General features: G+C 37.0%; 1 protein-coding gene across 2 annotated transcripts in view; it reads left to right on the forward strand.

The window, feature by feature from the left end:
- The window catches only part of SEMA3A (semaphorin 3A), a 196,674-nt gene that overhangs the window by 44,260 nt on the left and 139,393 nt on the right, over positions 1-13,021 (forward strand). For both annotated transcript variants that reach the window (XM_028157967.2, XM_054726411.1), the window contains 2 exons: positions 8,695-8,852; positions 11,496-11,558. In XM_028157967.2, coding sequence (XP_028013768.1) covers positions 8,695-8,852; positions 11,496-11,558 — 221 coding nt within the window. The remainder of the gene's footprint in view (positions 1-8,694; positions 8,853-11,495; positions 11,559-13,021) is intronic.

The following is a 13,021-nucleotide window of genomic DNA, read 5'->3' on the forward strand; positions in this document are numbered from 1 at the left end:
TCATCATTATTTTGTTGTCCTCACAAGATTGTAAGGTAAAAGATTTAAGGTCAATTATAACTCTGCTGCTGTGTATATTAAATCAATGTGTGTGCTTTTTATAAATGTTACAACTACTGATAGTTCAAACAACCTCTCCTTCTTTGATGTCTTCAAAGATGATAACCAACTGCATGTATTTAGATGATGTGCTTTTCCGGATACACCCCCTTTTTTACTTCAAATCTGTTGATAATTGCTACTTTTGCAATAAGAGCATTTTCAACTACCTGAATCAAGACTTTCATCGCAATATCACTTACTGCTTCTTGACAGCTAATGAAGTGGCAAAGCAGGGCTGATAAACTCCAGAGCCTATCAAGAGGGGTGAGTGTAGCTTTTTTTAGATTCTGATTTACTAAACGAGGTGGAAGTCATTAAATTCATCAAAGAAACTCAGCTATGAACTTTTAAACTAGATTTTTTTTCATTTTTTTAAGTAGAAGTAATTTCTCCCTTTTGAGTGTTTAGAAATGATAAAGCAAATTATAATTGGGAAAAGCCAGAATTTAAAAAATACACCACTTTATTTTTAGTTTTATCAGTAATGGCATTTAGCCTAATAAGAAACAAATGCCTTTAAAAAAATAATTATCCTACAAGAAAATTTAAAATTAAATTTTAAAACCTTGGAAATCTTATTAAAAAGGTATTGTCACTTAGGGATATAGCAAAATATATAACATCAACTTTTAAAGTAAGTTTTGTGAGGTAGAAGTTAATAGGTCATTATTTTCATAACAATTTACTAATTTGAAGAGAAAGTGGAAAAAAAAATACCTATCTTGTGTTTTCAAAGAAACAAATATGTTTCAATTTTGAAGGTATAAAATTATTTTCAATTATTTAATCCAAAATTTAGAAATAGCAATATTGTTGTAAAAATGTGATTGACAGAGATAATCTTTTAACTATTTACATGCAAAATAAACAAGTATCAGGAAAATGAAAGGATTAAGATATCAGTGACTTTAGATAATGTTACATGGCTCTTTTGTTGTTCACATTGATCCACTCTGAAGGTTTCATTAGAACTATGTAGCACAAATATGTCTCCCCTGCCTCATGTTTAAAGGCAAATTGTACCCCTGTTATCTCTGCATTCAAAATAATGGGAGGATCTAATTTTTAATGTGTGCTGTGGTCAGCAGAGAATAAAATATTATATTTCACTCTAAACAACATTTATTACCTATTCTAACATTGTTATTAGTGTTTTCATTTTCCTTTTTGTTGTTGCTTTGTAAAAGCAATCAATGACTTTTTTTGATGAAGTATAGAAGGAAGTTTAATAATACATTGACTTATGCTACTTTTTTGCCCGTTCTTGAAAAAGTTAAATTTGCTTCAGGATTAGATATTTGTTCTTATGGCAATAAATGTCTGTGTGTCCTGCGCTGGTCTACAGAATCCTTAGAGTCTGCTGTCCTATGTGACCCAGGGATATACTTGATTTAATGACCCCTGAGAGAGCAAAGATTTTCAACAAACATGTTGGCTTTCTTTGTGTCATCCTAGGGAATCTCTGAGTCATCCGGTGCCCAAGCAGAGATCATTAGTTAATGTAGCTGGTCCTAATGTCAGCCATGGCATCTCTTGTCTGGTTTTGCTGCTTCTCTGGGCCTGGAGCTGAAACAGAACTGTTCTTATATGCTATCCCTAGTGGTTAATGCTTGAGGGAATCTGTAATAATAAAAGGGTAATATGCTAATTAGACTGGACGTCATTATGGACGTCCTTCCTGATGAAGCCGGACCCCGGGGGAAGCCAGCCCAGGTCCTGGGTGCCTGCCGGCAGCTGGAGGAGGAGTAAAGCCCAGGTCCCGGGTGCCAGAGGGAAGCCGGTGCCGGCAGCCGGGGAAGGAAGGCCTACTCTTGTGTGAATTTTCGTGTGTCAGGCCTCTAGTGGTTATATAAGGGCCTGAATGGGAGTCCCATGAGACCACTCTTTGGCTCCTTGCTCCTCCTCCAAGGGGGTCTACTGCATGACTAGTGACATGCCAGGGAAGGAAAGGTCAGGGGGTCTAAACCACACACTCAACCATATTCTAGGGAAGGAAAAGTTACCCTGAGGGCATGGTCCTTGTTTTCCCAGTTTTGAACTTTGCTAAGCAAGCAGGGTTTCCACCCCTGGTGACCTTCTGTACCTGGCCATCGTCCTTGTTCTGCTCATGTCTGTCTAGCTTCCTACCACATTTACTCTCACATAAATGTGTCCCATAATGGAAAAACTGATGAACTACTCAATTTCTTTCTTCAATAAAAGCTCATTTGCTCAGCATTAGAACAATTCAAATTTGGCCCAAATTATCTATGTAGTAGTTTAATTTCCCCCATTTTACTTGTGTATGTCAAAAAAAAAAGTCAATGAATTGTTATAAACTAGTTTCATTAGTTCATCTGACTTCCATTACTTAATACGTGCACTCTCAAATTAAGCATGTTATTAGGAGAAATATTTATAGTGTCCATCAAAAATAGGATATTATTGTCACTAAGATCAGAATATATCCAGAACACATTGTATGATTTTATCTCGAGATGTTTTAGTTCATTGGTTTTCAACACTCTTCTCTCCCATTGCTCTCCCACCTCTCTCCAGGGAAATCTGATTCCAATGAAATCCTTTTATGGGTAAGCCAGAAGCCTGAATAATCAAAATGTATCTATTTCAGTTAAAGGAGTACAATATGTCTAGACATGCTATATGAGTGCCCTCTCTTCCTTCTCCCTCCCCCCAAAGAAACATTATAATAACCTGTCTGGCAACAACTTTAACTTTTTTAATTAACAAACATAAAATACATTTGTTTGTGGTACCCAGACACTATGTAGTTAGAGAATGAAGTGATTAGAAGTAGTCAGGACAACAGTATAAATTATGGATTATCTAATCCACATGCACTATTACACACTCATAAACATATACATTTTACCCACCTAGTCAGAAATCCTTTTATTCATTTATTTTATACACGTGTAGTAAACACCTTCTGTTAGCCAAATCTAGGGTTTGGGTAATTCTTACCCTGAGCCAGATAAACCTGCTCCTCTGACTTGGGTACTTGAATGATCCTTGAAAATGTCTACATGATCATCTGGGCTTCCTTGTGTCCTTCTCTTTACATTCCAATTCCAAGGGTTGAACAGATTCCTGTCTCCATGAACACTGAAATAAATATGTTCTCCAGTATGTTACTCACATAAATGTGTCCTGTGATGGAAAAATATTGACGGAATACTTAATTTCTTTATTCAATAGAAGCTTATTAGCTCAGCATTAGAACAATTCAAATAAATCCTTCTTAGGCAGTTTTTTAAAATTCTTATACCAGGCATATGCAATAGGATAGAGGGTGGCTAAGTGGTTTATAACAATTTAATTCACTGTTTGTGAATATTTTCCATAGTTTTGTTACTGGAAGAATGAAGTATATAATATTTAAGTATAAGAAAACATTTGCTTTTTTATAGTCATGTGGAATGTGATAGTAATTTGTGAGCAGACTGAACCTTATGGTGTGGTATCCTATACTAGTATAATAAAAAGCTAATATGCAAATCAACCGAATGGCAGAACGACTGGTTGCTATGACGCACACTGACCACCAGGAGGCAGACGCTCAACGCAGGAGCTGCCCCCGGGGTTCAGTGCACTCCCACAAGGGGAGCGCCACTCAACCAGAAGCCCTGAGCTGGGTTCACGGCTGGTGAGGACAGCAGCAGTGGCGGGAGCCTCTCCTGCCTCCAAGGCAGCGCTAAGGATGTCTGATTGACAGCTTAGGCCCGCTCCCTGCATGGAGCGGGCCTAAGCCATCAGTCAGACATCCCACAAGGGCTCCTGGACTGTGAGAGGGTGCAGGCCTGGCTGAGGGACCCCCCTGAGTACACAAATTTCATGCACCAGGCCTCTAGTATGTATGTAATTGACCAAGACTGTCTGGAAAAGAACCCACTTTCAATTGTGTTAATCAGAGAAACTCCCCCTCCTTTTTTTTCTTTCTTTTTTTTTTTTTCACTTTGCTAATGCTAATACAAATGCTTACCACTAAGAGGCATTTAATGAACAGTTGCTGGTGAGCTGACTGTAACGGAGCCTTATAAGTAAGACATAAGTCAATATCAAAAACAAAATTTCAGTCTCTGGATTACTATTCCATCTCTCAAAACACTAAATTAAATCAATATGAACTGTAAGAAAGGACCTACACCTTAATTCTAAAGTTTTACTGACTAATCATCTTGCACATAAATGCTTAATTACAATTCATGTTTGTATTAATCATTGTTGTCCACTTTACAACATTTAGTTGCTTTATGTAACAATGACATATAAACTCATTGTTATTCTTCCAAGATATAAAAATTACATTCTGCATTAGTTATTTTCCAAATTGTTTGCAACTTTTATTTTTTCAGCATATACTTGTTCCAAAAACTGATCAATATCAAGAATCATGCAACACAAAATATAGAGCCACATTTTCCTAGAAATTTATTTAGAAAGTACATTGAACTGAGAGCTAGGAGAACTGAATTTAAATCAGACCTGTGCAATTGCTAAGGATAAAAGTCACTTACACTTTTTTGTAAATGGCAGTAATCAGATTCTTTAAGCTCTCAAATTCAATAATTAATTATCAAGTTAACCATTTCCTCCACATATAATTAGATCCTATGGCACTGTGCTAACGTTGTTTGGAGAACTAAAGCATGTACCCTAATGCCCAAGGAGATGAGTGGCATGCAATTCATGCATTAATGTGTCTTGATCAAAGCAGGTGGGGCATCAGCGAATGGAGTAGTACCTCCTAATTCTCAAGGCTTTTGTGGGAGAGGTGGCTTCTAACGGTACCTGGAAGCACAATTAACAGGGAAAATAAATTAGAAGCAAGAGGGGATAGATCAGGTTTAGAAAAGAGTAAACTGGCCATTTCTGGTAGAATTCTGGAAAATAAATTAGAAGCAAGAGGGGATAGATCAGGTTTAGAAAAGAGTAAACTGGCCATTTCTGGTAGAATTCTGGAAACAGGAATTATATACGCTACCAAAGGAAGTTCAGGGACTGCAACTTTTATTAGGGAGATGGGGCTAAGGTGATGGTGGTAGCTGAAAGTGTATTTTTTAAAATAAAACTAATACATTTTTGAAATATACTCACAATAATTTACATGATGATGTCTAGAAGATTATATTAAAGTTGAGAGAAATTGAAGATAGGGGACCAGTTAAACAATTGCTTTAAGCTATAGATGTTAGTAGTTATTGCTATTGTACTATAAAGCAAGTACTATTGATTTGTTTTTATTAAGGAGCCCAAATGTATTCTTCCTTTATTAGTAAGTTCCACAATTGATCCTTCTGTAAAATTAGATTTTCCTCGAGGATGGTGATATTTTAGGCTGTAGACATGTCTGTTTTCAGGTTTTATTTCCTGTCTTTCAATGATTTTCTTATTAGTTTGGAACTTTGACAACCAGAATTAACTCTCTTTTCTAGGTCAATTCCTCTTTTTTTTTTTCTGTGCTTTTTCATTGCATTTTGGTAAACCTCTTATCTCCTTTTCTGACAATGAGGGAGTGAGCTGGAAGAGTTTACAAATAGTTGTTTTGGATCAAAAAAGCTCCAAAATGTTTGATATATTTTCTTCTGGGAAAAGATATTCTTCATTCTTTCATATTTTGATAATTGGTGTGTTTCTTTTGAATTCCCATCAAAAACAGTGTGTGGAGTAGTCTCATGTTCATACCTTTCACTCCTGCCTTCACCGTACTTTATACAGTAGTTTCCTTCAATAAAAGAAAAGGATAATGCACACACAATTAATATCATGTGTGTGTATGTGTGTGTCTCATTAAAACGGTGCCTGGCATGCACATGTTAGTTGTGATCATCATCATCATCATCATCATCATCATCATCATCATCATCATGCTGACTTTGTACTTTAGTTATACTTTCAATTTTTATAGGTATTTTCCAACAGTTTTATAGTCATATGGACTCCTAGAGTGTGTTTTTATAATAAAGCATTTGTAAATATAAGTTGTATAATTTGTAGCCCCTTTATGACTAATTGTATCCTACCTGGGATATATGGACGGGTGCCAGACTTCAGCATTCTATATTAAAATGTTTTAGGCTTCACTGGATTGGATATAGTCTCTTAAAAATTGGTGGCTTGATATTTCATTGTTATTGTTTCCTCCCTTCATTTAATATGAATATTTTCTTGCCTGTTTTTCTTTATTTTTTTCCATGAGACTCAATGGAAGCTTTTTCTCAAATTTACCAAAAACAAGTCATACTTGGTTTTGTAGAAGCATTCTTTTGCCGGCAGTGCATAACATCACTTATTGATGTAAACTCAAAGAGGGGTGTTTAGAAGGAAGACAATTATGACAAATCATGAAGATTTGAACTAGACAGTGACAGTGAGTATATAAGCAAAGGAAACTCTAGGAGAAGTTGTTATAGTGTTAAATAAAACTGAAGTGATACAAAACTTATTATAGTGTTAAACAAAACTTGTAGTGTTAAAAATAACTGGATTGGATCTGTGGATGATGAAGAGGCTATGGCTTGCATGATTTTTTGGATGACTGATATTTGCAACCAATTTGAAAATATACAGAAAGGTGATGATGTCAGTAATGGAGAAAAGAACAGGAAGTGAGTTCTGTTTAAGTCACTCAGACACTGAGATTTCTGTACAATATCTAAATAGAGGTTACTAGAAAGTCTTTGTTTGGCCTTTGAAGGGAAATCTGTCTTGAAAGATATGCATTTTGTCAAAATACTTCTAGCAGTGAAAGCAATAGTTGCAGATAAAATTACCTATAGAGTTATAAAAAGATCAAATGCATAGCAAATAGGATAATATAAATATTGACAAGCCTATTAACTAAGACAAGTTTTGTGCCAATGAGAGGTAACCAAACTTCCCAACAGTCAGTTATTTGTATTCCCCAAAATTTATTCTTACATTTCTTACATTTCTGCTCAACAATCAGTTCTTAGTATTCTCAAAAATTCTAGAAGTAATATGGAGCAAGATATAAAGGACCTGGCCTCTGGCGTCAGATTAAGGTGGATATCTTGAGTCTACCTCAAGCCAGCTCTATGACCTAGGATATTTTTAGTATTTTTTTTTTAGTCAATTTCCTCATGAGATAAAATGGGGATGAAAATTTTCATCTCATAGTGTTGCTATGAGGCTTAAGTGAATCTACTTAATAAACCATTCAGCATATTTTGGCATATAGTAGATACTTAAAACTTCTTTCTCTTATATTTTCCTTATTTCTACTTCCTGGTCTTTATTCATGTCCTCTGCATGGAATGTTCTGCTACACCTCTTTCTGCTGTTGAAAGTCCCATCTATATATATAAAAGCCTAAGCAACTGTGACCGGTTGACCGGCCACTATGATGTGCACTGACCAGCAGAGGCAGATACTCAATGCAGGAGCTGCCCCTTGGTGGTCAGTGCACTTCCACAGCCAACCTCCCGCATTCCCTTCCTACAGCCGGCTGGCTCCGATTGGCCCCTGAATCGTCAGCCAGGCTGAGGGACCCAATCCATGCACAAATTCGTGCACCGGGCCTCTAGTATATTACTTAAGGCCAGGTTTAATTGCCACACCCTTTCTCCAAGGATTATTCACTTCTTATTATGACATTAATTCCCCACCTGCCCCGTTAGCTTCTTTAGTTCTTATTATTCTCTTCGTTGTTCTTTTCATTTTTTGCTTCTCTGATGCCATTTGTGTAACTTTCCATAAAGGTTCTACTAATCTTTCTACTCCACATACTTCTTAGCCAATGCCTATGTGTTTATATAATAAGGACCGAATATGTATTTGTTGAATTAGTTGAATGACTCCACTAAATAACTAAAAATGTCTTATTCATCAGATTAGATTTCGAACACATATTTTTTCATATTATACAAGGTGGACAAAAGGTTAATATCACAGATGGGCCTACTCTTGAGGTTTTACATGCATATTTAAGGGAAAATGTATTGCCCCTTCCTCACAATTTGGGCCAAGCACTTGTGTATTATGTGGGATATAGCAACATGGAAGGTAGTCTTAGCTTGGAATTGATCTTTACTTATCCCAAGCTAAATTGTGGGCACCTTGTACCCTGATCAGGGAGTCTGTCCAAGGCAAAAAGTTTCAAATTCTGCAATAAAATGAGGCCTCAAACAACTTAGGAGGTTAAATAGTATATCTCCAGACTACCTTTGCTTTGATGGCCCTAATGCTTATTCTTCTAGATAATGATTTGGTTGCAAATGAAGCCACTTACAACAATCTTTATAAAATTAAAGATGTTTTACAGAGAATACCAACCATTCTAATCCATTGCTAAGCGCAAAGAGATTCCTTCAAACCACTGTGTGCACAAGCTATATCTCTCCCTTCCTTTAGCAAACTAATGAGTATAATTCCCATCTCAATGAAATGAAGAAAAAAAAAGGTTTCTATATATTTCTTATTTCTTAAAGAAAAATGGCTTCTATATAGTTCAATGAAGATAAATCATTGATTGGTAACTATAGCAGGCAGTAGCCAGATCACCATGTGTTAAGTCTATGCTCATGTAGGACCTCAGATTAACACCCAATGTCTTGTTTTGTTACCTTGCAGAAATGCTGGAATCCAACAATGTGATCACTTTCAATGGCTTGGCCAACAGCTCCAATTACCATACCTTTCTTTTGGATGAGGAACGGAGCAGGCTGTATGTTGGAGCAAAGGATCACATATTTTCATTCAACCTGGTTAATATCAAGGATTATCAAAAGGTATCTTTATTCTAATATATGCACTGTGGTACTTTTAAAACATTTCAAGAATTCTCTAGCTATATAACAGTGTGACAACTGAAAATTTGTTTGAGTTAATACTTTATCTTTTCAGATGCAAACAAAAATAATACATTGATTTGACCATCACAAATCAATGACTGCAGTAAACCATAAAAATCTTCAAGAAAGAAACTATAGTTGTTGTCTTTTAAATGATATAGTTATATCATTTTCCTACATAAAATAAATACCTGAACCGTTATAGAAATATGTTATAATTTAATTCATGTATATATGTATCTATGTATATGCTATATGTGTGTATAAATATAAATGTATACATTCTATATTGCCAGCAAATACATAATTCATCAATCACTGTACACATGCTTAATCTCGTATGTCAACTGTGCTTGTAAATAAAATTTATTGAAAACAGATACTCATTCATTTACATATTTTCTATGTCTGCTTTTATTCTACAGTGGCAGACTTGAGTAATTGTGATAGAGATCATCTGGCTCACAAAGCCTAAAATATTTATTATCTGGCCTTTTAAATAAAATGTTTGCCAAATCCTGATCTGGAAGATCAATTTTCGGTGTCAGGCTTTTGCATATGGGGTCACTTAGACACTAACTATTTATCAGTTTTATCCTTATCTTTTATAGTGTTTCCAGCTTATTTAGTTAATAAGTTATACAGTTTTGAAAATAAACATGGACTGAAAAATTTTGTGGAAATTGTGCTACTGTGCCTAAATGCTATACTCTATGTCAAACATTTTCCCTCACTCATTATTTCTGGTCTTAATTCTTTGACTTTTATGTTCATACATCTTATCTCTAACATCATCTTAAAAATTCCTCAAGAATTATGACACTATATTATTCCCTATAGAGTTTCTGACAATAGTAGATGCTTAGGAAAAAAGTTGTTGAATAACATTAAAAATAGGGTCAAAAGAGCTTAACAGGCAAATATATTCAAACAGATGTAAATCCTTAAGTAAATTGTATTTACTTTTATAGGCAGTGTGATATAATTAAAATTAAGTAATATGTTTGAAGTGGGATGTTTCAAAATTAGAACTATGTCTTCTATTACTAAAATAATGATTTTAAGCTCAAGAACAGTAGCTATAACATTATGACACTATGCAAGTCACCTAACTTTAATTTATTATTTCATTATGGCTGGGGTTGGAAACTGTAGGTTTATAGTTGTTCATATGGAAAATAATACAATAATTAATAAATAATCATACAAGATTAAACAGTATTTAGTGTAATCCCAACTATAAACCTACTTTTGCCCACCCCTATTTATTATAGGTCTCATTGTTAGAAGAGACACCGAGATATATCCTGGGCTTATGGCTCTATGATTTTTCTCATCTATAAAATAATAGGCTATCTTATAAGATAATTCAGTTCTTTTCAATTTTAAAACTAACTGAATATATAAACCAAGTTAAGACTATTCAGAAAAATATTTAAATACATTAAATATATATTCTGAAGTGATATGTACTCATATTGTCTATACATAGATATATTCACTCACTTATTTATAGATGAATTTTATAAACTGATAAAACATTATAAACACCCAATATTTGAACTGACATAATCTCCTATTATAAAAATATCAAAAATTAAATTGTTGTGCCCCAATACAGATAGGTGTCATTGGATTTGCTCAGGGAAACTATAAGCTTATATTAGAATTTAGATGAGGGTATATGCTTTAATATGATTGAGGGGAAAGGTATCCACAGTCCTCTAAGCCACCAGGAACACCTTGGTTATCTACCACTGTCACAGTATTCATGAAATATAGGAACTTTGGAAAGGATGCAGACCAAATATTAGGGATGAAAACAAAGACAATTATTTCTTAATTAGTCTGTTTTGCTTACAGTAAAAAGAGTGATTATTTTTAGAGCTATCTATCCAGCTTCATTTCCCCTTTATCTCCTGAAAGTAAAATAAAGCTACTCTTACCTATTAAAAAAAAAATTCTTTCTAATATGGGTTTTTCTGATCCTATTAGCTGTTTGTTCTAGCATGTCATGCTGAGATTTGGATTAGGGAAATGGATCCAGAGCAATCAATCTCTTCCACTAGATTCTCACCTCCTCTCAAGATAATATCTCTCTCCCCAGCCTGCCTTAGAATTCTTTCTACTACACATTGATTAGTTCTACAGGCATATCTGAGAGATACCGCAGGTTTGGTTCTAGGCCTCTGTAATAAAACAGGTGTCCCAATTAAATGGGCCAAAATCTTTTGATGGTGGAGGGTCTTGTCTTTAATTTGTAAAAAAACACAACATATGTGAAGCATAATAAAGCAAAGCACAAGAAAATAAGGCATGCCTGTATTGACTACCTGAATCTGTGTTGCTCAGCTCTCATATACAGCAAAGCCACCTGGGTACATGAACAGTGAGTGATTTAAGATAAAACAAATTAACTGAAGCCACTACATAGTCTACACTGAAAGGTCCCTGTCACATAATGCTTTATGGAACTCTCTTTATCTCAGTTGCCCCAACTTGGTTTGACAGACTATAATGTTGGATCTAGTACTAATAGAACTTAATTGGCATAAAACAATGTTTCTTCTCTGCCCTTAGATTGTGTGGCCAGTATCTTACACCAGAAGGGATGAATGCAAGTGGGCTGGAAAAGATATTCTGGTGAGTATCAATCTATTAAATAATTTTAGTAATTGCACATAGTAATTTATTACTCTACTAGGGGCCCGGTGCACGAAATTCGTGCACTGGGGGTCAGGGGTCCCTCAGCCCAACCTGCCCCCTCTCACATACTGGGAGCCCTCAAGGGATGTCCTACTGATGGCTTAGGCCAGCGCCCCACAGGCCTCCCTTTGTGGGAGGCAACCGGGGTGATCATGGGAAGGCACCAGCCCCATCATCCCGCTGCTGCAGCCACCACCAGTCACCGCAGCCACCAAGGTGTTTTCATCAACTCGGACTCCAGTCCCTTCACCAAGAAAAAATGACAACTTTCTTTAGGCATTTTCAAGATGTGTCTTTCATAAGATATGGATTTCTTTCTTTCTTTCTTTCTTTCTTTCTTTCTTTCTTTCTTTCTTTCTTTCTTTCTTTCTTTCTTTCTTTCTTTCTTTCTTATCCTTGCCTAAGGATATGTTTCCATTGACTTTTAGAGAATGTGGAAGAGAAAGGGAAAGACAGAGAGAAACATCAAAGTGAGAGGAACACTTTGATTGGTTGCCTCCTGCATGAGCCCTGATCTGGGCCCCGGCCAGGGAGGAGCCTGCAACCTAGATACATGTCCTTGATCAGAATCGAACCCAGACCCTGCTGTCTGCAGGCCAAGGCATTATCCACTGAATCAAACCAGCTAGGGCAGGATATGACATTTCTTAGCCCTCTAGCAGCGGACCTTCATTTTTTTCTCCAGAAGTGTGGTGGAAAAACCCTAGATCACCTTTTTGGATTCTTATTACCCAAGTTACTAAGAATATTGTCAGTGGCATACAGGAAGCTTAGCCAATGTGCAGTCAGAAAAGGTGTTTCCTCTATAGTTCACACCAATCGAGAGATGGGCCCTGCCCAGGCCTAAAGCCTCTGGCTGAAGCTTTAGGCCTGGACAGACCCTTCCAGCTCCCTCTGATCACCAGCTCAGCCCCTGCCCAGGCCTGCCCAGACCGAAAGCCTCTTGGGCAGGAGTGGACCCCCAGCTCCCTGCAATCAATCTCAGGGGGTCCCCTCCTGCCCAGGCCGAAAGCAGACCCCCAGTTCCCTGCCCAGGTGATCGATTACAGGGGATCCACTCGTGCACCAGGCCAAAGCAACCCACAGTTCCCTGCGATCGATTGCAGTGGGTCTGCTCTGGGGCCAGAGCGGACACCCAGCTCGCTGCGATCAATCGGAGGGGGTCCGCTCATGCACCAGGCCAAAAGCTCCAGCGGAGGATTTCAGCCTGGAGCCGGAGTGGACCCCAGCTTCCTGAGATCGATCACAGGGGGTTCGCTGGTGCACCAGGCCGAAGCAACCCCCAGCTCTCTGCGATCAATTGCAGGGGGTCTGCTCATGCACCAGGCCGAAAGCCTCTGGCAGAGGATTTCGGCCTGGTGCTGAAGCGGACCCCAGCTTCCTGCGTTTGATCGCAGGGG

This window comes from Eptesicus fuscus, chromosome 14 (genome assembly GCF_027574615.1).
Source record: "Eptesicus fuscus isolate TK198812 chromosome 14, DD_ASM_mEF_20220401, whole genome shotgun sequence".
Taxonomy (NCBI): domain Eukaryota; kingdom Metazoa; phylum Chordata; class Mammalia; order Chiroptera; family Vespertilionidae; genus Eptesicus; species Eptesicus fuscus.